General features: G+C 43.8%; 1 protein-coding gene across 38 annotated transcripts in view; it reads left to right on the top strand.

Moving 5' to 3' along the window:
• The window catches only part of Ptk2 (PTK2 protein tyrosine kinase 2), a 218,719-nt gene extending 192,598 nt beyond the window's left edge, over positions 1–26,121 (top strand). For 24 of the 38 annotated variants that reach the window (XM_030248328.1, XM_006520427.4, XM_006520430.2 and 21 more), the window contains 8 exons: positions 1,231–1,362; positions 9,354–9,416; positions 14,840–14,879; positions 15,138–15,244; positions 19,228–19,236; positions 20,326–20,481; positions 21,815–21,895; positions 24,963–26,121. In XM_030248328.1, the coding sequence (XP_030104188.1) occupies positions 1,231–1,362; positions 9,354–9,416; positions 14,840–14,879; positions 15,138–15,244; positions 19,228–19,236; positions 20,326–20,481; positions 21,815–21,895; positions 24,963–25,175 (801 nt within the window). In that variant the 3' untranslated portion in view covers positions 25,176–26,121. The remainder of the gene's footprint in view (positions 1–1,230; positions 1,363–9,353; positions 9,417–14,839; positions 14,880–15,137; positions 15,245–19,227; positions 19,237–20,325; positions 20,482–21,814; positions 21,896–24,962) is intronic. The other 14 variants (XM_006520432.3, XM_030248326.1, XM_030248322.1 and 11 more) reach the window with 5 other exon arrangements.
• Positions 26,122–26,755: the final 634 nt, after the last annotated feature.

Below are 26,755 nucleotides of genomic sequence, written 5' to 3'. Positions count from 1 at the left end.
TCCAGTGGACATTATCATGTCAGACATAATCATGTCTCACTCAGTTTGTTTGAAAAATAAACCCTCTGATGGGTGTAATTTGCATATGCATAAGGCTAATATATATATATATATATATATATATATATATATACACACACACACACACACACACACACACACACACACACACACCCAACTAATGTTCTTTCAACTGTGTGTGTTATGTGCAAATTTCCTGGTCAAACTAAGAAACACTAGGGGCTAGAAAGATGGCTCCTCGGTTAAGGGCACTGGCTGCTATCCTAAAGTATCCAGGTTTGATTCTTACCACCTACATGGTAGCTAACAATTGTCTGTAACTTCAGTCGCAGGGGATCTGACTCCTTCTTCTGACTTCCATTGGGCACCATAAACAAATGGTACACAGACATATATACAGGCAAAACGCTTATTCATATAAAATAAGATTTAAAAGAATTATTTGTAATTGTCTATTTGTATTTTTTCCTTGAAGTAAATGTGGGGTGTTGTTGTTGTTGTTGGAGATTGACTCCTACCTTGAACTCCTTATAAAGCCAAGTATGACTGATCTGCCTGTTTGTACCTCCTGAGTGTTGGATTATAGATCTATACTACCATAACATTCTAGAGAGGGAATCATGCTGCTAGACTAGTACTTTCAACAACTTAGCTATATCCTCAGTCCTTGTATGTGTAAAAATTTATTTACTTGTTATTTTGGGAGATGGGGGCAATGATACCATGACTATGGACGTCAGAAAACCACTTTGTGGAGTTAATTCTCTTCTACTACCTTTACATAGGTTCTAGATTTTGAACTCAGGTCACCAGTTTGGAGGAAAGCTCCTTTACTCACTGAGCCATCTCACTGGCCCCTCTTGTGCTTTTGTGAAACAGTCTGATATAGTTCAGGCTGACGTTGAACTCCTGTTCTTCCTGCCTTAGCCTCCCAGGGCTTTTGACATGTGTGTAACCACATATGGCTCTTGTTTAGGTCATATTTCAGCTTGCTCTTCTTACTAACCAGTTGTTTTTCCATTTTTACTCTTAAGTGCTATTGCATTCTTTTGTATATTGAACTGTTTCTTAGAATATACACATGAATATTAAACCAGTAAATCTCAGCCTTCAGAGAGGTGGCTGGAGTATGAGAAGACCTACAGCACAAGTAGGAACATGGGAACAGATCCAGTAAACTAAATGTTCTGTTAATAATGTCCCTTCCAGGATTCGGCAGCTTTGGACCTTCGAGGGATGGGACAGGTGCTTCCCCCTCACCTGATGGAAGAGCGGCTAATCCGACAGCAGCAGGAAATGGAAGAAGACCAGCGCTGGCTGGAGAAGGAAGAGCGATTCCTGGTAACTACTCTGCAGAGCACTCGGCCCCATCCAGACCCACCTCATGCACTACTGCAGAGCTCCATTCCTAAAGCAAGGGGCTTTCCTTACATCTGGTCAGAAGCACTTGCCGAAATGGGCTCTTTGTTGTTTTTGATGATATTTTAGGAATCTGTTTCTAAACTTTTGTAGTATATAATGGCTCAGATCTCACTGTTATTTTTTGTTATTATTATTATGTTGTTTTCACAGAACTTCAGTGCTAGTGTAAAGGTAAAACAGTGCATCTCAGCCTTGTTGTAGCCATGTGCTCACATGGCTGAGTCCTAGCCTACCTCCCCCACCCCCCCCACCCCCCCCACCCCCCCCCCACCCCCCACCCCCGCTTCAGTGTCTGACAGATGCATCTGGACCTTAATAAGAATGGTCTTTCAAAAGCTGGGCGTGGTGGCACACGCCTTTAATCCCGGAGGCAGAGGCAGGCGGATTTCTGAGTTCAAGGCCAGCCTGGTCTACAAAGTGAGCTCCAGGACAGCCAGGACTATACAGAAAAACCCTGTCTTGAAAAACCAAAAAAAACAAACAAACAAAACACAAAAAGAATGGTCTTTCAAGAAACTCTTGCTGACAAGAGAGCTCTCTGTCTAATCCTTGGTGCTGTGTCCATGCCTCAGTATTGGGGCCTTTGAGACTTTGTCCTCCTGCCCTACAGCCCTTGGGGAAAAAAATGTGGCTAGAAAGAATCAGGCTTCCTGCTGCTTCCATAAATTCTTTCTTAGTCATTTTATCTGGAGAATACAAACCTGACTCCTCATGCTTTGACTGAGTCGTTACTCATCAATGTCATTTGGATTGATTGGTTTTATATCAACTTGACACAGGCTAGAGTTATTTGGAAAGAAGGACTCTCAGTTGAGAAAACATCTCCATAAAATTTGCCTGTAGACAACTCTGTGGTGCATTTTCTTAATAATAATTGATGTGGGTGGACCCAGCTTACTTGGAGCAGCGCCATCCCTGAGCAGGTGGTCTTGGGTGGTATAAGGAAGCAGGCTGAGCAGTTCATAGGGAACAGATAGCATTCCTCCATGTCTCAGGTCCTGTTTCCACCGTTCCTGTCCTAATTCCCTCAGTTCTAGAGCCTGACCCAAAAGTTACAATCTTTCTTCACCAAGTTGCTTTTGGTCATGGTGTTTTATCATATAAATAGAAACCCTAAGACACCACCTTAGTGTTACATTTTGTGCTAAGAGACAAAATACAGAGAAGACAGGAACCAATTCGGGTCCTATTTTCTTTGAAGTCTGTGGCAGGAAGCATTTCAGTCAACCTGTGATGGTATTGTAAGGCAATGTTTTCAAACTGTACTCTGCAGACTTCATCAGGGTTTGATTCTAGCTTTATTCATTATAAATAAATAGCTTTCTTTTTTGAGAAGGGGTGTGTCTGCACTATCTTGACAATTGAACCCAGAGCCTTGTTCATCCTAGCTAATTGTTCTAACACTGACCTGTACAGGTTAAAGCACACTCCACAAGTTTGAGTGCAAAGGCTGTTCTCTTTCAACTGAAGTGAAAACATTGAAAGTTTTTGCTTTCAGGATGATGGAGCATGCTTTAACAGGCAGAACATTCAGTTGTACTCCCGGGTAAGTTCTGGGGTCAACTCTGAGAATAGCCAACAGTGCATTCATGGGAGCCAGGAAGTAGATCACATTGGAGAGGCTCTGTTTCTCAGTGTTTGCTTTATTATTATTATTATTACATTTATTTGTGAGAAAGGGACTCCAGTGTGCCCTGGCATGCATGTGGAGGTCAGAGTACAATTTGGAGGAATCATGCCACCAGGGAATGTCCTCAAGTAATACGGGTTGGAGGCAAGTACCTTTACTTGCTGAGCCATATTATCAGCCCTCAGTATCTTATTTCTATTTCAGCCTGAGATGTGCACATAGTCCACATTTCAAGTCTCTGCCCCTTCAGGATAGTGCACCATCTCTTAACACATGGTCTTATCAAAGTTAACATCAAGTAATAGGATAGTAAACAATGACAATATTGACATTTTCTATATAATGTTCCTGTATAAAGTTATTCAATTTTCATAGCCAGCCACCCTGTACAGTTAGGACATATTCTGAATCCTTTTGTCTAATTCTTTTTTTTTTTTTTTTGGTTTTTCGAGACAGGGTTTCTCTGTGTAGCCTTGGCTGTCCTGGCACTCACTTTGTAGACCAGGCTGGCCTCGAACTCAGAAATCCGCCTGCCTCTGCCTCCCGAGTGCTGGGATTAAAGGCGTGCGCTACCACCACCCGGCTCCTTTTGTCTAATTCTTAGGGGCCATGTGTGCCTCAGAATTCATTGTGATTCCTTTTAACTAGAAAACTAGTGTATGACACACTTATTATTCTATAATTCTCCATTAAACTCCCAGAGTCAACCAATAATATTTCTACACAAAATATAAATACATTTACAGAGAAATAAAGATAAAATAATAATAATAGTAAGATAAGATAATAACAAAGTTAAAATGTCTTCTATTCAGTCAGATTTTACTGCTATATCACATGCATTTAAACTTAAAAAATGCAAGCTTAGATTTTGGGAGTAAGACTTGTGTCTCCTCACAGAGGTGAGGTGCAGATGCAGATCAGTAGGCGTGTCAGCACTGGGGTTCTTTGTGGAGCTGGGGTTTACTGTGCTGAGCTGTCAGGCCCCTCATCACATGGATTTGCACTTTATATCCCTTTAGAGAAAAAGTTTCCTGTAAGTCATGCCACAAAATAATAATTTAACAGTATTAGTTGTGATTTAATTTTCTTAATGTGGGTGCTCAATTTGGAAATGAATTTAAGAATACACCAATTGTTGCTTGTCTTATGTCTTAAGCTTTTTTTTTTTTATCCAGAAAGCCTCCCTACCATATACTCACATTTGTTTGCATTTTAAAAAATGAAATTATTTGACTTGCTAATGGGTCTCAGTGCAGGTGTGCTACTATGGCTCCAGTAAGTAGAGGTTTGTGTTGACACCAGGCTAACCTGTCAACAGGGTCAAAAGAAAACGAGTTTCTGTGCTTCCTGTGGTGCTGGGCAGACACGAGAGTCTGGACAGTGTGTGAACTCAGTCTTAAAAGAAAAGCTGGAATTTGCACAGCAAACAGGCACAGGAAATACATTCCAGGCAGTGGGAAGAGCGTGGGTATTGATGTGGGGTCATGGGACTAGTTTAGCCAGATGTGACCCAAGCTGGTCTCTGTGGGAGTTGGGGAATTCTCATCAGAAGGCTCAGAGGTGCCTGTATTCTACAGGCTTACTCTTTCTTTGAGATTATTTTCATACACTGCACCTCATCCTGAAATACATGGTAACTTTTGGTAAAGTCTAACTCATGCTCTGTGCAGGATGTCTCCAGCCTCCAGGTAGCTCCAAGTGTGTGTGCATAGCCCATGTGCAGAACTAAGTAACGCATGCCCAGACCCCTGACTATAATGTCTGCCTTAAAGCGTCTCCCTCTGTATGTAGCAGCAAGGCCTGCTGAAGTGGGATAGCTTCACAATTCAATTCTAACTTATCCTGTATAGTTCTGTGATCTCTGAGGAGGTACCTGCTTTAACTGCCTGAATAAAGTGCCGGCTGTCTATATAGAGCCTCAACTGTCTTAGTTCCTCCTTGGCACTGAGCTGCCACACTGTGCATTTTTGTGTGGTACACTCTATTGTTAGTTAGGCCTTTAGCTGCTGCTGTTACAAGGTCTCACTAAATTGTCCAAGCTAGCCTTCTATTTACTCAGTGTGTAACTTAGGATCCTAAGGTTGTAACCCTTCTCCCTCAGATTAACTGAGATCACAGGCCTTTGCCTGTCACCCTGTTTGTTTGTGTTTGTTTGTTTGTTTGTTTGTTTGTTTGTTTGTTTTAAAATTGGATTGGGGCTGCATCTCAGTGGTAAGTGCTTGACTGGCATGTGTAAAATGCTGGGTCTAGCCCCCAGTATAGGGAAGGGAAAAAAAGTCACACACCTATAATCCTAGTACTTAGCAGGGTGAGGCCATGTTGCTATTCCTGGCCAACTGGAGCTATAATGTGAGACCCAATCCCAAAGCTTGTGTTTTCTTTTCTTTATTCGTTTTCAGTTCTTGTTACCCTATATGTTTTTCTCCTAAAGAATTGCCTGCTTGTGCCTTTTGTTCTTTGCCTGCTTTTATTTAAAAGTATGTTCTCCGTGAAACATGATTGTATATATTAAACATTCTACTCATATGTAGAAGCTTTGGAAAGGCTTACCAAGTCCAGTGGAAGCATCTTAGAGGCTTGATTGCCTTCTGCAACATCCCTACATGCTTACAGCTCCTGGGTTGGGCTTTTGTACTAATTCATTCAGAATTTTGATTTACACTCACTGAGTAGTGATATCCTAGTGCTGGTGTTTTCAAAACATTCTCCTCCCCTTGCCCCCATTTTCCCCCTCCCCACTCCTCTTAGCTGTTCTCTCAGCACATCAAAGTTGCCAGATTCTGAGCTAACTCCGTTACCTTTCTCTGTGGTTTTCATGTCATTTCCCTTATACACTCAGCCGTGGAAAGCCGAGGCGGTGCTGCTTTTTTACTTTCTCCCACATTCACTGAGACCAGATCCTCTTGGTTCTGAGTGCTGCCATCCTCACACCTTCACTGATTATGTCAGGCTCTTCACAGGCCCATCCACTCTCAGCATATACTGATGAGTAACTGCATATCAGTAAGCCAGGTGCAGTGAGGAGAAAGAGACAAACTAATGAAGCAGTAGACAGAGAAGGAGAGGAGAAGTTAAGTGCTTTGAAAAGAATCCGAAGAGGAGATTCAAAGAACAGGTGCAGAGCCCCAGGGTGAACATACAGGGTGGGGCACAGAGTGGACACTGTCCCATCCTAATCTGGTTTAAAAAAAACAAAACAAAACACCAAAGTATCTCCTGCCACTCGCTGTCTTCAGAGTGCTGTCTGCAATTGCATTCATTTCCATGTGTAGCCTGGAAGGAGATGGGTAGCACAGAAGAGCACCAAGTGGAAGCAGACAAGCCTGAGGGCTTCCCTCTTAAGCTACAAGTGGGTGGTGGAGAGAGGCTGTTAGATGAGTGACAAGCAAGCTCTACTGGCCTGTTTAAATCACAATGTAATGTTCTCTGAAATGCTGTCACTCTTTCTATGTGTTGTCCCTGCTAAACTGAGGTATCCTGGAATCAGTCTGTGCCCATTTCATTCCAACCAGGCCCTATGTTTAGCATAGAAAGTGCTGGGCACTGGAGTCAGTAAACAGAGCTTCTTTCATGCATTTTCTTGTCAGATTGCTCTTGACAGATTGTCATGTGTCTGGGCACAGATACCCTTTGGGAGGCCATTGGGTGTATGCACCTGCCCATAAGCAGAAATGCATGTGAGAGTGGAAGAGTGTGGTGATGTTTGAGTAGGAGAGAACTGTGTGTCTACAGAAGGCCCTTCCCATCTGCTTTCATCTGCACATGCCTGTGGGCTCCTGCACCATAGCCATGTTATCTTCTTGGAGCACATTTCATCTGTCCAATCCCTGAATACCTGCGACTGCTGAACCAGAGGCACTAGCGAGAGTTTGTAGCGACTTTAAAGAGACTATGCTAAAAGACATTACTGGAGCTGCCCTCTGTTGGATCGGCAAGGTTCCAGCAGCCTGAATGTAGTATGTTTCTCTCAGAGTAGTATGTCTGCAGAAAAGGAGGGTCTTATCAAGTGTGTAGACCACTAGAGATCAATCCTCCCATGAAGTAAAAAATCAATAGAAAAATGACATTTCTAGTGAAATATACAAGCCCAATCTTGTTATTTCTTTGAAATGTTTTCATGTGTATGTGCACTGTATATACATAGAAAAGTTGGTTCTCCTTCCATAGTGGAACTTGGGGGCGCGGGGGGGGGGGTGCAAACTCAGATTCAGGTTTATCACAAGCCCTCTCACTGTTGAGCTATCTCACTGACCCAGGCCACCATATAAGCTCTGGCATCTTAAAAAGAAATCCTGGGCTGGTGAGATGGCTCAGTGAGTAAGAGCACCCGACTGCTCTTCCAAAGGTCCGGAGTTCAAATCCCAGCAACCACATGGTGGCTCACAACCATCCGTAACGAGATCTGACTCCCTCTTCTGGTGTGTCTGAAGACAGCTATAGTGTACTTATATATAATAAATAAATAAATCTTTAAAAAAAAAAAAAAAGAAAGAAAGAAATCCTGTCCAAGTTTCTGTAGAAGCTTCTAAAGACATCCACTGTGTCACTGGGCAAACTGGGCAGCATTTGTGGGCTGCATTCTTCCCTACTATGAGCAGACAGAGTCTATTACCTCAAAGTTGACCAATTCTATTTATAGTACTGTTTGAATTATTTTCCACTAGATCACAGTAACTGTTCTTGGAAGACTTAGGTCTCCAGAACTCCTACTAGGTTTGGAAGTAGCTGCTGTTTGCGGCTACTGTCATCCACTGAATCATTTACCAATTGCTTGGGTGGGTCAGAGGTCTCTTGTCAGATCATGGTCCTGCACAGGATAATTTTGAGGACAACAGATCCTGCCTGAGGTCACATGCCCTCTTGACAGCAAATGCTCCTTGTTCTGCCGTGTCCCCTCTCTTTTCCCCAGCTCAAGATTGTGGCCTTACTCAGATGCCCTGTGCATGTGAATCCCTACTGTAATTGCTACTGGACTCCTTTGCCAGAGTGCTAGCAGCCAGGGCTGCTGGAGCTGCAGTCTGATGAGAAGCCTTGTTTTCCTCTGAGCACTGCTTAAAAATAGTGACTAGGCTTCTTATTACTGTACGAACAGAATTGTACTAAAAAGGGGACTTTTTATAGTTTAAATGTGGAAGCCCTGACTACATAAAGCCTACTCTGTTCCTCTCACAGAGGACCCACTCAGTCCGAATGAAGGAAAACCAATGAGGGAACTAGGGAATAGTAGCAAAGGGCTGCCTGCCAGAGAATAGCCTACTGTGGCAATCCCTTCCCCCTCCCTTACAGGCTTCCAGGGAGAAAGCTCTCTGCATTTTCTGGCAACATGAGCCTTGAGCTGTCTGACTGGCCCAGGCTGCCTTATAAACTCTGGCATCCTAAAAAAAAAAAAAAAAAAAAAAATGTCTATCCAAGTTTCTATGAAGACATCCATGATGTCCCCTTGTGGTGAACTGGGCAGCGTTTGTGAGCTACACTCTTCCCTACTGTGAGCACATAGACTCTGTTACCTGGAAGTTGACTAGTTCTATTCATAGTACTGTCCAAAATTTCCTATTTGGCCAGATTTTAAGCTGTTTGTTGCTGCATCCCTCAATCCTGATTCAATGCCCCACAGGTGGAAGCAACAAATGAAAACAGTGCAAGACCCCAAACTGCACAGCAGATCTCCTTCCAGCCATAAGAAGCCGCTCTGACCAGTCCACATGGCTCTGAACAGGAAAAAAAAAAAAAAAAAAATGTAGGGCCCTAACCAGAAAATTAAGAAGGGGCACACAAAATGGCTCAGTGGATAAAAGCAGTTGATAAGGAGCTGAGCTTGATCCCTGAGACCCACGTGGTTTAGGAAGAAAACCAACTCTCTCAGGCTATCCTGACCTCCTCTCACACACCACAGTATGTGCATATGCACATGTACACTCACACATACACACTAAATAAATATGTAATTAGAGTTATTAATATTTACAGAATTCAGATAGAAATCATTTAAGATCACCTAAAGATTGACACTGTGGGCTAACCATAAGCTCAGTGGTAGAGCACATGTCTCACATGTTCATGAGCCTCAGTTACATTACCAACACCGAAAGAAACAATGGTGGGCTTACCATCACAGATCCAAGAAGTGGTTGCCACTTGGGAGCAGTGTCACAGTGACACTGAGATGATGTTGGGTACAGGCGAGAAGACCAGCCGGAAGCTGCTGCTGTAGAGGGTGAATATGTCAGTAACATACACATATTAATGAAATTATTTTGGCCTTTGTTTTGATCTTCAGAAACCTGATGTGAGGCTCTCTCGAGGCAGCATCGACAGGGAAGACGGGAGTTTTCAGGGTCCGGTAAGCACCTGCCTGCACTGTCCCCAGAGTTGGTCCCAAATTCTATATTGGAGCCTCCCACATTTTATTGAAAGACATCAAGGCATGCTGACATTCATGATATGGAATAGAATGACCTTTCTGTAAAACACAAGAAAGTTATCTAAGACTGTCAAAATATGCCATGTTCCAGATTTTCATAGATGCAGATCACTGTCCTGTTACTGATAACAGATTTTTAGCAGTGAAGCTGTACTCTGTCTAGTAAGAATTAGAGTAACAGCTACATTAGTTGTTAAAGATGGACTTAAACTACCTCCTGCTTCCAAGTCCCAGGATGACACAATGCTGGGCACAATTACAACTTTTCTCATAGTCATTTAAAACTTGTTCAAGCAAGATGTCTTTCTTCTGGTTTTTAGGGCAGAAATACCTAAACTGTCTTTAAACAGCTAGCCCTTAAAACAGAATCCATGCAACTGCCTATAGTTCTATTCTACACATGTGTACCTTGTTAGATGATCCAGAATGCTCTGAGAACAGATACTTTCATACTGTGTGTGTGTTTTACTGTTGGGCCTATGAGTACAGCCCAGCCCACAGACACTGTTGTTAAAGGTCTGCTCACCTTGGCCATGTTTAGGGGTGCCTCTCATACAATGTGCTGGATTTCCTCCATGTGTGCTCCATGTGTCCACCATCTCTTTTCACTTCACTGTCATCCACGTAGGGCAAAGATCTCTTTTGTACCCACAGCAAGAGTAGAACAGGGGGGCTCAGTAATTGTCCTAACATTTAGTAAGTGGATGGCATGTGGAGTAAAAAGCACCATGCAAAGCAAGTTCTTGGAGAGCCATTCTTCATACCTTGTTCCCTGAGGGGTGATAGAGTGTACACTGCTTTTCATGCAGGAGGTCCTGGGTTGGTTCCCCAGAAACACTAAAAATTAAAGGGTTTTGCTGGGCTGATTAGAAACACTGGCTGTTCTTCCAGAGGTTCTGAGTTCAATCTCCAGTGACCACATGGTGGCTCACAACCATCTGTAATGGGATCTGATGCCCTCTTCTGGTGTATCTGAAGACAGCTACAATGTACTCATAGACATTAAATAAGTAAATCTATCTTTAAAAAAGAAAAAAAAGAGAGAGGTGTTTTTTTCCCCCCAGGTATAGTGGGTGACACATACCTGATACCTGTAGTCTCATATACACTTGGACACACATACTTTAAAACTTTTTTTTTTCCTTTGGTTTTTCAAGACAGGGTTTCTCTGTGTAGCCCTGGCTGTCCTGGAACTCACTCTGTAGACCAGGCTGGCCTCGAACTCAGAAATCAGCCTGCCTCTGCCTCCCAAGTGCTGGGATTAAAGGCGTGCACCACCACCGCCTGGCTACTTTAAAACTTTTTTTTTTAAAGATTTATTTATTGATTATATGTAAGTACACTGTAGCTGTCTTCAGACACTCCAGAAGAGGGAGTCAGATCTCAATTACGGATGGTTGTGAGCCACCATGTGGTTGCTGGGATTTGAACTCCGGACCTTCGGAAGAGCAGTCGGGTGCTCTTACCCACTGAGCCATCTCACCAGCCCCAAAACTTTTTAATCCTTACTTTAAAAAAAAAAAAAAAGATGCTGAGGCTGGAGGATCAGTTAAGTTTAGGGTTTCCTACCCGGCATGGGCTACATAGCAGAATCTAAAAGCCAGCCATATTAGTTACTTTTTCTTGTGTTAAAACACCATGACCAAGGCAATTTATAGAGGAAAACATTTATTTAGGGTTTATGGTTGCAGAGTGTAGAGTCCATGATGATAGGGCAGCATATTGACAGGTGGAGATTGCTTCCAGTAACACTCTTCTTTCAACAAGGCCTAAACCTTCCCCAAACAGTGCCACCTGATGGGGCTCACATGTTTAGACATCCCTGCCCAGCAGGGAGGTGTGCAGTCAAACAACTACACTAACAATTTAAGTCATTTAGATATTCAATCAATGATTTTTTTTTTTAATCAAGGTAAGTAGCATGTTAAACAGCTGTAATTGTGAAATAGTTTTGAGGGCACGGCAGGGCAGAGATTAATCTTGAGTAGAAGTAGTAGTAGTTGTTGTCTTTTGGTTTGGTTTGGTTTTTGAGAGAGCATCTCTCTAACCTATCCTAAACTTGCCTCAGACTAGCTGTATAGCCAAGAATGACCTTAGATACCAAGTGTTAGGATTATAGGTATGTACCACCATGGCTGATACGTTACTGGGGAATTATGCTACCAACTGTGATATGTCCCTAGCCATGAAATAGTCTTGTAGCTCCAGTATTTTAAAGAAGTGCTCATTCCAGTTAAAAATAAAGCACTATACATGTATGTGTAGATGTATGTGTGGGTGTATACATACATATGTGTATATATAGCGTAATAAGAGCTTCAACTTTGGGGCTGGAGAGATGGCTCAGCAGTTAAGAGCACTGACTGCTCTTCCAGAGGTCCTGAGTTCAATTTCCAGCAACCACATGATGGCTCACAACCATCTGTAATGGGATCAGATGCCTTCTTCTGATGTGTCTGAAGACAGCTACAGCATACTCATATTTAAAAAGAGAAACAGAATTAATTGGATTCAGGGATGTCTCTGTCCCCACTATCCTTCTTTCTCTCTTATCTAGTGATAGGGGGTGAAACTGGTGAATAAAGGGTGAGGAAAAGAACCCACAACATAGCAAAGGTCGGCTACAGTTGCATGTACCTATTATCCTAGGTCTTGAGAGGTAGAGATAGGATCAAGTTTAAAACAGCCTAGACTAGCTGGGCAGTGGTGGCGCACACCTTTAATCCTGGCAATTGGGAGGCAGAGGCAGGCAGATTTCTGAGTTCTAGGCCAGCCTGGTCTACAGAGTAAGTTCCAGGACAGCCAGAGCTACACAGAGAAACCCTGTGTCGGGGGAAAAAAATGGAAAACAAGCCTAGATACATAGAAAGACTCTGCTATCACAGATAAACATTTACCCAGTTTTAGGCAGTACAGGTAAAGAAGGGCTTGTCCTGTGTAGAACTGCCTTTTAATCCATCCTTGGACTTAGCCAGGTGGTGCTAGCATGGACTTAGCAGGTTTAAACGTCCCACAGTCTTTACATATTCTTAAATTTTCAATCTCTTTAAAATATAAATCTCTTTTAAAATCCAAAGTCTTTTTACAATTAAAAGTCTCTTAACTGTGGGCTCCACTAAACTAGTTTCTTCCTTCAAGAGGGAAAATATCAGAGCACAGTCACAATCAAAAACAAAAGTCAATCTCCAACCGTCCAATGTCTGGGATCCAACTCATGATCTTCTGGGCTCCTCCAAGGGCTTGGGTCACTTCTCCAGCCAGGCCCTTTGTAGCACATGCGTCATCCTCTAGGCTCCAGATGCCTGTACTCCACTGCTGCTGCTGCTCTTGGTGGTCATCTCATGGTACTGGCATCTCCAAAACACTGCATGACCCCTTCAGTCCTGGGCCTTCAATTGCAACTGAGGCTGCACCTTCACCAATGGCCTTCCATGGCCTCTCACAGTGCCGAGCCTCAGCTGCTTTGCGTGACCCCTTCATGCCTTCAAAACCAGTACCACCTGGGTGACCCTTACATATTACCAAGTCCTGCTGCAGCAGGAGTACAACCTTGGCCATCTCTGGAACACAGCCTCTTTGTGCTTTCAGAAAACACTTCCCAGAAGATGTCACCTCAATGATGCTGGTCTCTTCTTAATCACCGCTAATTTCTTAGCTCCAGCTAACCAGCATCAATAGTCCCAGTAATACAAAGTTTTTGCTTTGGTAGTTCTGGTATCTTGTTAATCACAGCTGATTCTTCAGCCCCAGCTAACCAGAACTACAGAATCTTCACATTCAAAACAGCAATGGCCCTGAAAAGAGTCTTTAATTTTCCCTCTGAAATTTCACAAACCAGACCTCCATCTTCTGCACTGTTCTCAACATTATCTTCCAAGCTCCTACACAACATCCGACAGAGCTCTTAACAACGGATGGATCTTTAAGCCCAAAGTTCCAAAGTCCTTCCACAGTCCTCCCCAAAACATGGTCAGGTTGTCACAGGAATACCCCACTTCTGGTACCAATTTGTCTTAGTCAGGGTTTCTATTCCTGCACAAACATCATGACCAAGAAGCAAGTTGGGGAGGAAAGGGTTTATTCGGCTTACATTTTCATACTGCTGTTGGTCACCAAAGGATGCAGGACTGGAACTCAAGCAGGTCAGAAAGCAGGAGCTGATGCAGAGGCCATGGAGGGATGTTCTTTACTGGCTTGCCTCCCCTGGCTTGCTCAGCCTGCTCTCTTATAGAACCCAAGACTACCAGCCCAGAGATGGCACCACCCACAAGGGGCCTTTCCCCCTTGATCACTAATTGAGAAAATGCCTTACAGTTGGAGCTCATGGAGGCATTTCCTCAACTGAAGCTCCTTTCTCTGTGATAACGCCAGCTGTGTCAAGTTGACACAAAATTAGCCAGTACAGCAGGGTAGTGGATTTCTTGAGTTCAAGGATAGCCTGGTCTACAGAGCAAGTTTCAGGACAGCCAGAAACCCTGACTCTATACCCCCAGCAAAAAAAGATTCAGGACTGTCTGTGAATTGGATTTCCTGACTGGCCTGTGCAATGGCTTAGGTAACACTGGTTCCTCACAACACAGTGCCTCAGGGCCAATGACTAGTGCCTCTGGGATATATAGTAACCAGTATGACCAGGTGGTCTCTTACTATAATTGTTCTGACTATATCCTTACCATGATCTAAGTGATAAGCTAGAAGAGAGGTGGATCCCAAGCAGCCAGCAGAATGAGCACACACTATGAAGTCCTGTGAGCTGTGAGAACTTGAGACCACTGTGTTCAATTCCAGGGTATTTTATGTCTTAATTAGGGTTTCTATTTGTAGCGACAAAGCACCATGATCAAAAAGCAAGTTGGGGAGGAAAGGGTTCATTTGGCTTGCACTGATATTTCTGTTCATCATCGAAGGAAGTCAGGACAGAAACTCAAAACAGGGCAAGAACCTGAAAGCATGCAATGGCCATTGAGGAGTGCTGCTTGCAGGCTTTCTTCCTTTGGCTTGTTCAGCCTGCTTTCTTATAGAACTCAGGATCACTGACCCAGGAAACAGACTGGGCCCTTCCCCATCAGTCTAATTAAGAAAATTGCTTGCAGTTGGATCTTCTGGAGGCATCTCCTCAGTTGAGGTTTTGTCCATTCAGATAACTGTAGTTTGTGTGTCAAGTTGACATAGACTAGCAGCACACTCAGATGCATTGGTTACTTTCCTAACGACACCCACCTGAGGCTGTGAGGCATCTGGAGACTCCAGCAGAGACCTCAAGATGAAGAAGAATAGGGAAAGGGGAGGTGGGCTGTGCTATCTGGCACAGAGCAGTAGACTGAACTTTTCTTCTTCCACAGACTGGAAACCAACACATCTATCAGCCTGTGGGGAAGCCAGGTAAGTGAGGAAGTCCCTGTGATTTGGCAGGGGTAGGATTTAAATGGAGTGCCTTGTTATGTTCACAGGTTTCCTCTGCACTCAGTGTGGTGTTCACCACATTAGATCTGTACCTAGAGAACTAGAAAGCTGAACTTACAGAAGCTCCTTCTTAGAGCATGAGCCTCCTGTATGTTGTACCAATGCTAGTAGTGATGGGGCTGGGTGGGCCTTAAAGTCTGCTCACTAATGTGCAATGGAACCCTTTTGATTTTCCAGATCCTGCAGCTCCACCAAAGAAACCTCCTCGCCCTGGAGCACCTGGCCACCTAAGCAACCTGTCCAGCATCAGCAGCCCTGCAGACAGCTACAATGAGGGTGTCAAGGTGGGTATCTGTGCCTGTGCAATGTGGTCTGTTCCCTGTTAGTAGAGTCACTGAGTCCTCAGCTCATGTTGTGGTTAGAGATGCTGACAACAAGACTGTGGGAAAACCCTGGATTTAGCATCCTGTGTTCCAAAGCTCTTAAGATTCAGAAAAGTGTTGATTGTACTCTTTCCTGAATGGACTCTGTAAGCATGCTAGGCTTGAGGGACTTTCATCCCCTAGTCAGATAGGAATCAACGAGATGCTTCTTGTTTTAAACATGTAGCCAGGATGCTGGGGATATGTGTGGGCTCACTGTCATCTGCACACACTTATAAATGTGGCTTTGTAGAAAGTGTATTTTTCTCAGCTCACAGTTGTGATCATGCTGGAGCCTTCCTCAACCTAAGGGCAGCATTTGACTTACACATTCCAGCAAGCTTCCTCTTGGAGGGATTTCTCAGTATTTCTCCCCAGGGTTGTGTCACTGTCTAACTCTCCTGTATCCCTTTGTCCCAAGGACAGAAAGGAAGTATCCACCTCCCCTGACACCCTCACCCCTGTCCAGTACTTAAAGCTGGGACCGCTTTATTTCCCACTCAGAATGGCAGGATACCTCTCCTTGTGTCCTATTCTTCAATCTGTTACACAGTATTTTTCATTCTAGTAACTCTAGAATGCAGGTGGAATTTGTTTCTTAGTGGTTTAAGTTTTTGGTTTGGGTTTTTTTTTGTTTGTTTGCTTTGCTTTTTTAGTGAGGGGTAGGTTATTTAGTAATGTGCTTACTACACAACCATGAGGATCAGTCTTCAGAACCCATGTCAGAAAATTAGGTATGGTAGCACATGTCCAAAATCTCAGTAGTGGGGAAGCAGAAACGGTCAGATCCTTGGGCCTCACTGGCCATCTACACCAGCACAATCAGCAAACCTTAGGTCCCAATACAAGACACTGTCTAAAACAAGATAGATGGGCATGGTGGCACGCACCTTTAATTCCAGTACTCTGGAGTCAGAGGCAGCAGATCTCTGATTACAGCCTAGTCTACAAAGTGAGTTCCAGGCCAGCCAGAGCTAAAAAGGGGTCCAACTGTCTCAAAACAAAATGGATGGGACCTGAGGAGCCACAGCTAGATTGACCTTTGACTTCTATGCATATGAGTGCAGTCATGCAGATATACAAAATGAGGCATCATTGATGTAGCACTCAAGAAACAAACACGGGCTGCAGAGATGGCTCAGTGGTTAAGAGCACCGACTGCTCTTCTAAAGATCCTGAGTTCAAATCCCAGCAACCACATGGTGGCTCACAACCATCCATAATGAGATCTGATGCCCTCTTCTGGTGCATCTGAAGACAGCTACAGTGCACTTATTTATAATAATAAATAAATCTTTAAAAGAAAGAAAGAGGGCTGGTGAGATGGCTCAGTGAGTAAGAGTACCCGACTGCTCTTCCGAAGGTCCGGAGTTCAAATCCCAGCAACCACATGGTGGCTCACAACCATCTGTAACAAGATCTGACGCCCTCTTCTGGAGTGTCTGAAGACAGCTACAGTGTACTTACATATAAAATAAATCTTTAAAAAAAAAAAAAGAAACAAACAAACAAACAAACAAACAAACATGAAGATAGAGTTCGAGGCCAGCCTGGGCTCTGTAACATGACTCTGTCTTTTAAAAAACAATAGTGCAGGGTGTAATGGACGGCATCTTAAATCTGATGAGGCTGGATATTTATTTAGTGCTGCCTCTGCTACTTGTAGTGACAGAGTTCCTTATGTTTTATCCTTGCCATCAGCCTCACAAGGTTGGTAGGGGTCCCCTTTTTTATATTAGATAACTATGGTTCACTCAAGTGTAGCCGTTTATTCATGGTCACTTTGAGCCAGTGGTTGAAGCAGAATGCCATTGTCCAAGGACCCTGGACTGTACACTGAGAGTGGCCTCGAGAGTGGTATGATGTCATCTCAGAGCACACAGCTTCACCATGCTCGGTGCAGGTTGGTCTGCGGCTCAGAGGCATCATTGCCATGTGCGTTCATAAGGTAACAAGAGCAGCAGGATTCACTGTGACACAGAATAGCATACAACAAGTTATGGTGAGTAAATGCAGTTGGACGAGGGTACCCTGCCAACAAACACCTACAAGCTGTTGTCAGCTCCATCAATCTAGGTAGCTTCTCATTAACTCTGTTGGCAACACTGGGTATTCTTAGAGAAGAAACAGGCAAAGACAAAACTCTTCCTAATATTGTGTCTTTAAATTTGAAAGAAAAAAGAAAAGTTAGAGCAGTGAACTGTTCTCAAAAGCCACAAGAGCAAACCTTTGAACTGTCTTGTGTTATAATGAACAGTTGTTCTGAAATCCTGACACTCCCTCTTACTCTGTAGTTCATGATGAGAGTAACATCATGAATTATACCTGAGGATGCCTTACTATATGGTACTGCATGAGGAGAAGTCTTATGAGTGAAATAGACTTACTTCATCTAGGTAAAGTTCATGTATATATCTTTTTTCATTATCTGATTAGTACAGGTAGTTAAACCCATCCTAAAAACAAGAAAACAATACTGAGTTTTTTATATTGTTAACAATATTTTTGATGTAAGAATGCTTGCCTTGAGTATGTGTAACTCAGGTCATTCACCCAAATACCATTTAGACAGACATAGTCTCCGGTTTTCTTTGCATAGTTCTGTTGTTTCCTATGCTCTCGTAAGGCAGGCACTGAGCTCACATGTCTTATTTTTTTCCTTCTCTGGGTTTTAAGTAGAGTGGGAATTGGCTGTCTCTGGGGGACGGCAAGGGGAGGGGGGCTGGTTTTTAATTCCCAGCCCAGGAGTTTCTAAGTAATCAAAACTCTGGACAATTAAAAATTGATAATAGATGTTTCTCCCACCAAGCCCTGCTTACGGTATGTCACTATGAACGGTCCTAGAGGCATCGTGACAGTGCTTTCCTATGACTGGGTGATCAAAGGGTAGCATGCAAAAGAAGAAAAAGCTTTCAGCTTAAACTAAGTTTGCATTGGCCTACTGGAACTAAACACAGTTATTTCATATCTTGATGTAATGCTCCTTTCTGTGCTGGTTTAAACACGTGCCTGTGGAGAGACAGATTATGATCATCAGTGTGCAGGAAATCTCTGGGTGTTTGCACCTCTAAACTCAAGACTCTCTGGGGCTTACGGTGGCATGGTGGCTTTTATACAGGTGTGTAGGTAGCAGGCTGTCGAATTTCCCATGCCAGTCTATTCATAATAAGATAGCTAGGGATTGAACTGAGGAGGTAAAACACCAAAGCCACCCAGTTGCAGAACAAAAAATGCCAGCCTGATTTACACCAATAACCCCAGCGTTTTGAGATACCGAGGCAGATGGATCAGGAGTTTTGAGACTATCCTGGGCCACATAATGAATCCTGTCTTTGAAAGATTTTAAAACATATACATACAAAAGAACAACAAATATGTGAGAAGGAGAGTTAAAAATAAGCTTCTAAGGTCTTTAGACATAGCCCCTAGCCATGAGTCTGTCTCAGACAGTGTGGCTAATGCTACCTAAGATTCAAGGACTCAAAGGCTGAGAGACCATGTGCAGTGACTGAGGGTGGAGTGGCTTCTCCCTAATCTCCTAGAGTCAGATGGAAGGTTACTGATTGCACATGCCCTTCTCCTCGCTCACAAAGAGCCTTGCTCTCTAGACTTGCACGACTGCCCATTGCCGCTCACAGGCTTTGCATGCTGCCCTCATTTATCTCATGGGAACAACTGTTGCATGGCAGAGCTCTGGTAATGTGCTGTGCAAAGAGCCAGTAGCAGGCACAGGCACTTGTGACAGCCAGTGAGCAGAGAGCACACAGCAGGCTTGTAGCTAGTGCCCAGATGTTCTGCTCATGTGTTATATAGGAGTTTTCTGCTGCCTTATTAATATTGTTTTTCTTTTTTCCCTTTCTCTGATAAATTCCTTTAACTTTTCCTCACCTTCTGTTCGACAATAGCCGTGGAGGGTAAGCACATCATATCTGTGTGTCTGTCTGGCTCGCTTTATCACATCCAGTTCTCTGCATGTGACTCTGGACTACCATGTGGCTAGCCCTGTGGGAGGGCACACTTGCTTTGTTTGTCACCTCTCATGACTGACAAATGCCAAGAAGAGTACTTGTAGTTTTCAGAGACTGGTACATAACCAAGTTTGCAGTGAAATTAGACATAACTGTCTGTTCCACTGTGCATGGCCAAGGCATCCAGAAATCTCGTGTAGCCTGAGGGCCATAACAGACCTATAATTGATAGTTGTTATACAGTTTAATCTTTGTAAAATACACACACATGACTTGAATTTTGAAACACTACTCAGCCTTTCCTAGGAGCTCTGTGTCATTCTGCCCTCAGCACTCAGGATACAGTAGGTAGTACCTGTGGCATGCCTCTGCACAGGACCTAGGTACATGTTTACATCTGAGGCTTCATATGCTCATCCTCATTGCTACTTGAGCCAAGCCCTGCCAGCCTTGGTTTACCCAGCTGGCAGCATAGAACTGGCAGGAGGTCACTTCTCTGCCACTAGAACATGAGTAGCTTTATGCAAGGAAATGGTGTCTGCCTAAAGCAGATGCTTCTGGGTCTGCATTATCATCATGAAAAGAGCACTTTGCTGTTGATGTGTGAAGGCAGCTTAGAACCAGCAGAGATGTTTAGCATTGATGCTAAGTGTGTGATCACTCAGCGGTGCCGTGGTAGCTTTCCCTAAGATTGGATAATTCTTGGTTGTAAATTCCGTGGGTTGTTCCCCTTGTGAATGACTTGGGAGTATGGGGTGCTTAATTGCTTCTCTGAATCTCGAGACTTTAGTGCATATCATGGTTTCTCAATTCCTTTAACTGAGCTCAAAGTTAGACGACATCACTGCCTTGTGTGTTGTTCCTTGGGTGACTTGCTTTATTGTCGTCCTCAAACTGAACCATGCCTGAACAAACAAGAAAATCTTATTACCTTCTGTATCTGCTTTGATCTCTTTTAAAGACCCTTTAACTTAATTGTGGTGATACCTCACGCTGTCCTGGAGAGCAGGAATTGACCAGCTTCTGTTTTATCAGCTTCAGCCCCAGGAAATCAGCCCCCCTCCCACTGCCAACCTTGACCGGTCCAATGACAAGGTATATGAAAATGTGACAGGCCTAGTGAAGGCTGTCATCGAGATGTCCAGCAAAATCCAGCCAGCTCCTCCAGAAGAGTACGTCCCTATGGTGAAGGTAAAATTCGATCACTGTGTACGGTGGGGATGGCTTCTTCTCCCAGTGAAGCCAGAGCTGATGCTTTGGATGTAAAGGCACCAGGTGGTGACAGTGTCACTGAGAAGCATCCTAAGGAATTGTCATAGCTCTCACTTGCTCCTATCAATAAGTACTAGGCTGCTTCCTTGAAGCGTTAGAGTCTTCTCATTACTGTTACTTTTAAGTTTAGTGGAGTGCACCTTTAATCCCATCACTTAGGAAGCAGAGGGAGGCAGATCTCAGAGCTAAAGGACAGCCTGGTCTTCAGAGAGAGCTGCAGGACAGTCAGGGCTACACAGAGATGGGGTGAGAGGTGGTTGGGAATGGAGCTCTAACAGTAGGCCTAGCATGGACAAAGTTCTGGGCTTCATCCTTTGTGTCCTGTAAATAGCATAACACATACCTGCTGCCCTAACATCTGGAAAGAGAGGCAGGAAACTCATTTCTTGGTAGTATCTCACTCTACAGCTTAGTCTAGCTGGGTGTGAACTCAACAGGTCCTTCTCATCCCACAAGTGCCAGGGTTATGGAAGTACAAGGATGAGCCACCATACTTGTGTGCTCATGCCTGGCTTACTATATGCTAGGGCATACGTCTCCCACTCTCCATCTCTTGCTCTCCCTCCTCCTCTCCTCTCTCTCTCAAACAGTGTTGCATATAACCTAGGCCAGCCTTAAACTTTGAGCAGTCCTTCTTCCTCATTCTCAGAAGTGTTGAGATTATAGATGGAGGCTACACCAGGCCTTTTCTTTACAACTTTTGGATAGTTTTGAATGCAGTGAAATTGAAAACATGCTCCCAAGTCAGGTCCACATTGCTTCCAGGCAGGGAGAACCTCTCTTTAGCCAAATTGAATACACAGGGAGAAGGATGTGTCCTTTGTCAGCTTGTCTGAACTGTGAGGCTATCATAATCTACCTGGAAGCTCAGTGGAACAAAAAGAAAAGTGTTACTTTTTATATTGCTTATGGGAACTTCTGATGTGAGCATCTGTCCTTGGGCATTAGAGCAAAGGATAGTTAGATCTGAATCTTCAGGGACATGAGCCTAGAAACACGCAACACTGGTCAGTATCAAGCACAGACAGATATATGTTCCTCATGGTGGCTCATATCGGTATTCTCAGTATTTGGGAGGCTGAAGCAGGAAAATTATGGTGAATTTAGGTCCAGCCTTGGCTGCAGTCATACTTTAAAAAAAAAAAAAAAGTTTCCTTACAACTAGCAGAAAATACATTCCTGAGAGAAAATATCAATCAGTCTTGGCCCAATGTCTTTATGTGTCCTAATCCTGCTCTGGCTCCTGTCTTAGGAAGTTGGCCTGGCCCTGCGGACCTTACTAGCCACGGTGGATGAGACCATTCCTGCTCTTCCAGCCAGCACTCATCGAGAGGTAGGCCATAGTGCTGGGGGAAGGAGGCCATGCTAGAGCACAGCTGCTGCAGTGCCGGCCGGTCAGCAGGGTGACTTTCAGCTCCCGGCTCCATTGTTTCAGTACTGTAGAGGGGCAGGATGACATGACGGAACAACAGACAGTAGTCTGGAAGGAGAGGGAGAGGGCAAGTTCTGGGATAACACACACCCTTGAGAAAGAACTCTTCAGGTAATCACCTTCCTCCCACCAGGCCCCACTTCTTCTTGCCTCATAAGTCTCACCATCTCTAGGTGGTGGTAGTATTCCCTGTAAAGGAGATATAAAAGTCCTCTTAAATTAATGTCTCTAGTTGCTTTAAGGACCCAAAATACCCAAGATGCCATTCCCTGGCAACAGTCACATGCAGCCCAGACTGACTACACTAAACTTATTTCTGATACTCCTGCTCCACTGGCCAGACTGCTGGATTGCAGGCAGCTGCTACCATGCCTGTCATTGTCCACCTTTAGTGGTTTTGTCTCATTTGTATGATTTCTAAATAAAAGGAACCACAATCCTCTTCTACCTGTCCCTTCCCTCTTTCTACTGTAGCATTCACTGTCCTTCAACCTATCCTGCCTGGAGTTTTCATTTGGTTGGGTTTTTCTTTAATTAAAAAAATTTAGTTTTGCCAGGTATGGTGACACACACCTTTAATCCCAGCACTTGGGAGGCAGAGGCAGGCGGATTTCTGAGTTCCAGGACAGCTAGGACTACACAGAGAAACCCTGTCTGGAAAAACGGAAAAAAAAAATTTAAGTTTTACATTGTATGGTAATTTGCCTGCATGTGTGCAGCACCCTTGGAGGCCAGAAGAGAGTGTTAGATCCCCTAGAACAGGAGTTAGAGATGGCTGGGAGCTGCCACGTGGCTGCTGGGACTGAGTACTCACATGTGGAAGAGCCCTCGGTGCTGTTAACTGCTGAGCCAGCTCCTTGCTCTATACTCGGAAAGGAATTTCAGACTTACAAAAAATTGCAAGATTAATAAGGAAAATTTTAGCCGGGCGTGGTGGTGCACGCCTTTAATCCCAGCACTTGGAAGGCAGAGGCAGGCAGATTTCTGAGTTCGAGGCCAGCCTGGTCTACAAAGTGAGTTTCAGGACAGCCAGGGCTATACAGAGAAACCCTGTCTCCAAAAACCAAAAAAAAAGAAAAGAAAAGAAAAAGAAAAATGTTTCGAGCATCCTTTGTTTGAAATATAAGTATCACATGCTGGTCACCACCTCACCTGCATCTGCTCCATATACTCACGTGTGCTCCCTTAACCATGAACACCTGTAGGCCTTTCCTGATAACAGAGATGGCCTTCTGTGCACCCACACTGTTATGGTGTGTATATGCTTGGCCTAGGGAGTAGCACTATTAGAAGGTGTGGTCTTGTTGGAGTAGGTGTGGCCTTGTTGGAATAAGTATGTCACTATGGGTGTGGGCTTTAAGACCCTCATCCTAGCTGCCTGGAAGCTAGTCTTCCACTAGCAGCCTTCAGAAGGAGATGTAGGACTCTTAGCTCCTCCTGCACTATGCCTGCCTAGATGCTGCCATGCTCCCACCTTGATACTAGACTGAAGCTGTTAACCTCTGAAGCTATAAGCCAGCCCAGTTAAATGTTGTCCTTGTAAGAGTTGCCTTGGTCATTGTGTCTGTTCACAACAGTAAAATCCTAACTAAGACACCACCCTACAGCAGTAATCTCTGAGCCTCTGGCTGCTGTAAGCCTCTTCCCTCCTGTAATGTAGGGGCAGCTTGGGTTGTTTGTTTCAAATGGTGCTGCCAGCCCATCTCTGTGTAACCTCTGCTCATCTGAAAGTTGTTTGGCTGCATTCCTGTTATATAGCATTGACTTCTAGAGTGGGAAAGCTTTATTCTTTTTCTCTTTCTTTCTTTGCCTCATTTTTTTCTTTAATTGATGTTACATACGTGTGTGCATTTGTGTGTGTGTGTGTGTGTATTTGTATGTATAATGTTACTTGTGTGTCTATTTTTAAGGCTGACTAGTTGATATTAAATAGTCAAAAAAAATCTTGTCTCAAAAAAAAAAAATCAACAGGAAGAGCTGTGAGCCTTGCAAGGCAACATGTACTCCACAGCCCACCCCACCCCAGCAGAGTGGTTTGAGGGTGACCCTGATACTGGCAATAGAGAAAAATAGCTGTTGGAAGTCAATCACTAGAATACTAAGACAAAATACAGAAAACCTAGAAAGAGGGCTGGAGAGATGGTTCAGTGGTTTGGCGCACTGGCTGCTCTTACAGAGGACCCTCATTCAGTTCCTAGCACCCACGTGCCAGGTCACATCAAATGTAACTTAGCTCTGTGAGGAGGCCCTTCTAGCCTCCTTAGTCACCTGTACACATGAGACATGCACACACATACATGTACAAATTAAAGAAAAATGAAGGAAAGACCTGGAAAGAGTTGGCATGGTAAGAAAACATGTTCATGGTCCTTATCCTGTGTGGCCCACTTGAGGTCACTTGGTATTACAGTTGTTCACGTTAGGGTTGTGCATGCTTGGACTTGATCACCTCTGCTTCTTTCTGTCACACTTTGTGTCTATAAAATGTGGTAAATTCTCAGCCACACACTGAGGTTAGAGTCTACACAGCAAGTACAGTGTGCAGAAGAGTTAGTTGTGGAGGCATGAGAGCTGGGAGTGGAAAGGAATGCTAGACACATGTGTACATACATGAGTGCACACAAAACACGGTTGCTGAATTTCCAAAGGGGACAAACAGACAGATTGCACATCCTGTTGAAATCGGTCCTTTTATCCCCTCACTGTGTAATTCTGTCTGGACTAGAAGTTGTTGTATGTTGTATAGACCAAGCTGACCAGGAACTCACAGAGATCTACCTGCCTCTGCCTTTGGAGTGCTGGGATTAAAGGCATTGTCCACCATGCCCAACTTATCCTGTTACTTCTAAGGAAAGTTTCTTCCAGGGAAATTTTTTTTCTTTTTTTCTTTTTTGTCTTGGTGGCTCAAAGACAGACTCAGAACCAGTGCCTGGGAGCCGTTCTTCTGACCTCTCTCTTGTCTTTCCAGATCGAGATGGCACAGAAGCTGCTGAACTCCGACTTAGGCGAGCTCATCAGCAAGATGAAGCTGGCGCAGCAGTACGTCATGACCAGCCTGCAGCAGGAGTATAAGAAGCAGATGCTGACAGCTGCTCACGCCCTGGCTGTGGATGCCAAGAACCTACTTGATGTTATTGATCAAGCAAGACTGAAAATGCTAGGGCAGACACGGCCACACTGAGCCCCTGGCCATTGAACGTGGCTTTCTGCCCTTTGGGAGATCTTCTCTAGCATTCCACCAGCAGCGAGGAAGTAACCTTAGCCTCTGTAGCCCGTGCTCACGGCTCCAACTGAATGACAGCTAGCTGAAAGTCTCTCTTGTATAAGTTTCATCACTTATACATGGTTTTGATTTTGTTATTTTTCTAAATAGTGTTCAGAAAACTCTGGATCCAAAATGTGGCATTTTTCTGAGAATGAAGATTATACATTAAGAAGCTTTTAAAATATACTTGGTGTTCAAATTGGGATGTGTGTTCCTAGAAGTGGTAATTCATACTGACCATGACTTCAAGTTGGAAGAGAAATGTCTGAGGAGGGAGGGTTCCCTGAGACCATGGAGACTGGTTATCCTTCCTGCCAGAATTCCTATCCAGACTGTGTTGCAATATGCTAATCTCATTTATAGAGAAAGTGCATAAAAGCTATATTTTGAAGAATGAGTGGTTTCAAAAGAAAACTTCTGCCCTCCCTGTCTCCGCCTTCTCTCCTGTGGATACTGAAGCATTGGGTTGCGAACTATCTGTAGAACTGACAAAAACTTGCCTTTCCTCATCAGAATTCTGTGCCAGTTTTGTACCAGAGCACTCCCAACTGCATCAAGAAATTCCAGGACCAGCCCTGTTCTCCATTTTTATATAATTTATAAGAATAATTAAAGCCATGTTGACTCTTACAGCCACTGGAGCTAACTGACCTTCATTGCGTCTGTCTTCCCAGGGAGGACCCCGCAGGACAAACAGGGATGTGGTTTTCTTTAGATGTCCAGTTGGTATACCATGCATTCTGTTAGGTGATTTTGAGAGCATACCTTCCCTTTAGTTTGTTGGGGGATATAAATTATTCTCAGGAAGAATATAATAAATTGTACAGTTCCTCTGACCTATTAAAAAGGTGGCGCCGGGAAAGGTTGCATTGCCTTTTTTTTTTTTTTTTTTCTTTAATGGGGGAGGAAATTCTTTTCTTTCAAATCATTTAAAATTGTTCAGGGGATCTGTAAGAAATGGTCACTTACAGGAGTGCTCACAACTCACCAGTCTCTTCCTTTTTCTTGTATAAAGTGGAGGACTCCACCAGAGATAATCGCTCTGCATACCCTGACTTTCCATTCTGTCAGGGTCTTAGATGTTCCTTGCTTGATTTTATTTTATTTTTTAAGGAGGTTTGTTTTTTGTGTATTTTTGTTGGGAGAGGGTTGTTTGTTTGTTTGTTTGTTTTTATTTTTGTTTTTGTTTTCCCTGAGATATTGTCTCACTATATAGCTCTAGCTGTCCTGGAACTGACTCTGTAGACCAGGCTGGCCTTAAACTCATAGAGAACCACCTGCTTCTGCCTCCCAAATGTTGGATTCAAGATCCGCACACTATGCCTGGCTTGGTTTGTTTTGTAGAAATTTATTATTACCCTTTGGTTCGTGTGTGTGTGTGTGTGTGTGTGTGTGTGTGTGTGTGTGTGTGAGAGAGAGAGAGAGAGAGAGAGAGAGAGAAAGAGAGAGAGAGAGAGAAAGAGAGAGGGAGGGAGGGAGGAGGGAGAGAGATGCTC

This window comes from Mus musculus, chromosome 15 (genome assembly GCF_000001635.26).
Source record: "Mus musculus strain C57BL/6J chromosome 15, GRCm38.p6 C57BL/6J".
Taxonomy (NCBI): domain Eukaryota; kingdom Metazoa; phylum Chordata; class Mammalia; order Rodentia; family Muridae; genus Mus; species Mus musculus.
The sequence above is the reverse complement of the archived record's forward strand: the minus strand, read 5'-3'. Positions and strand labels throughout refer to the sequence as shown.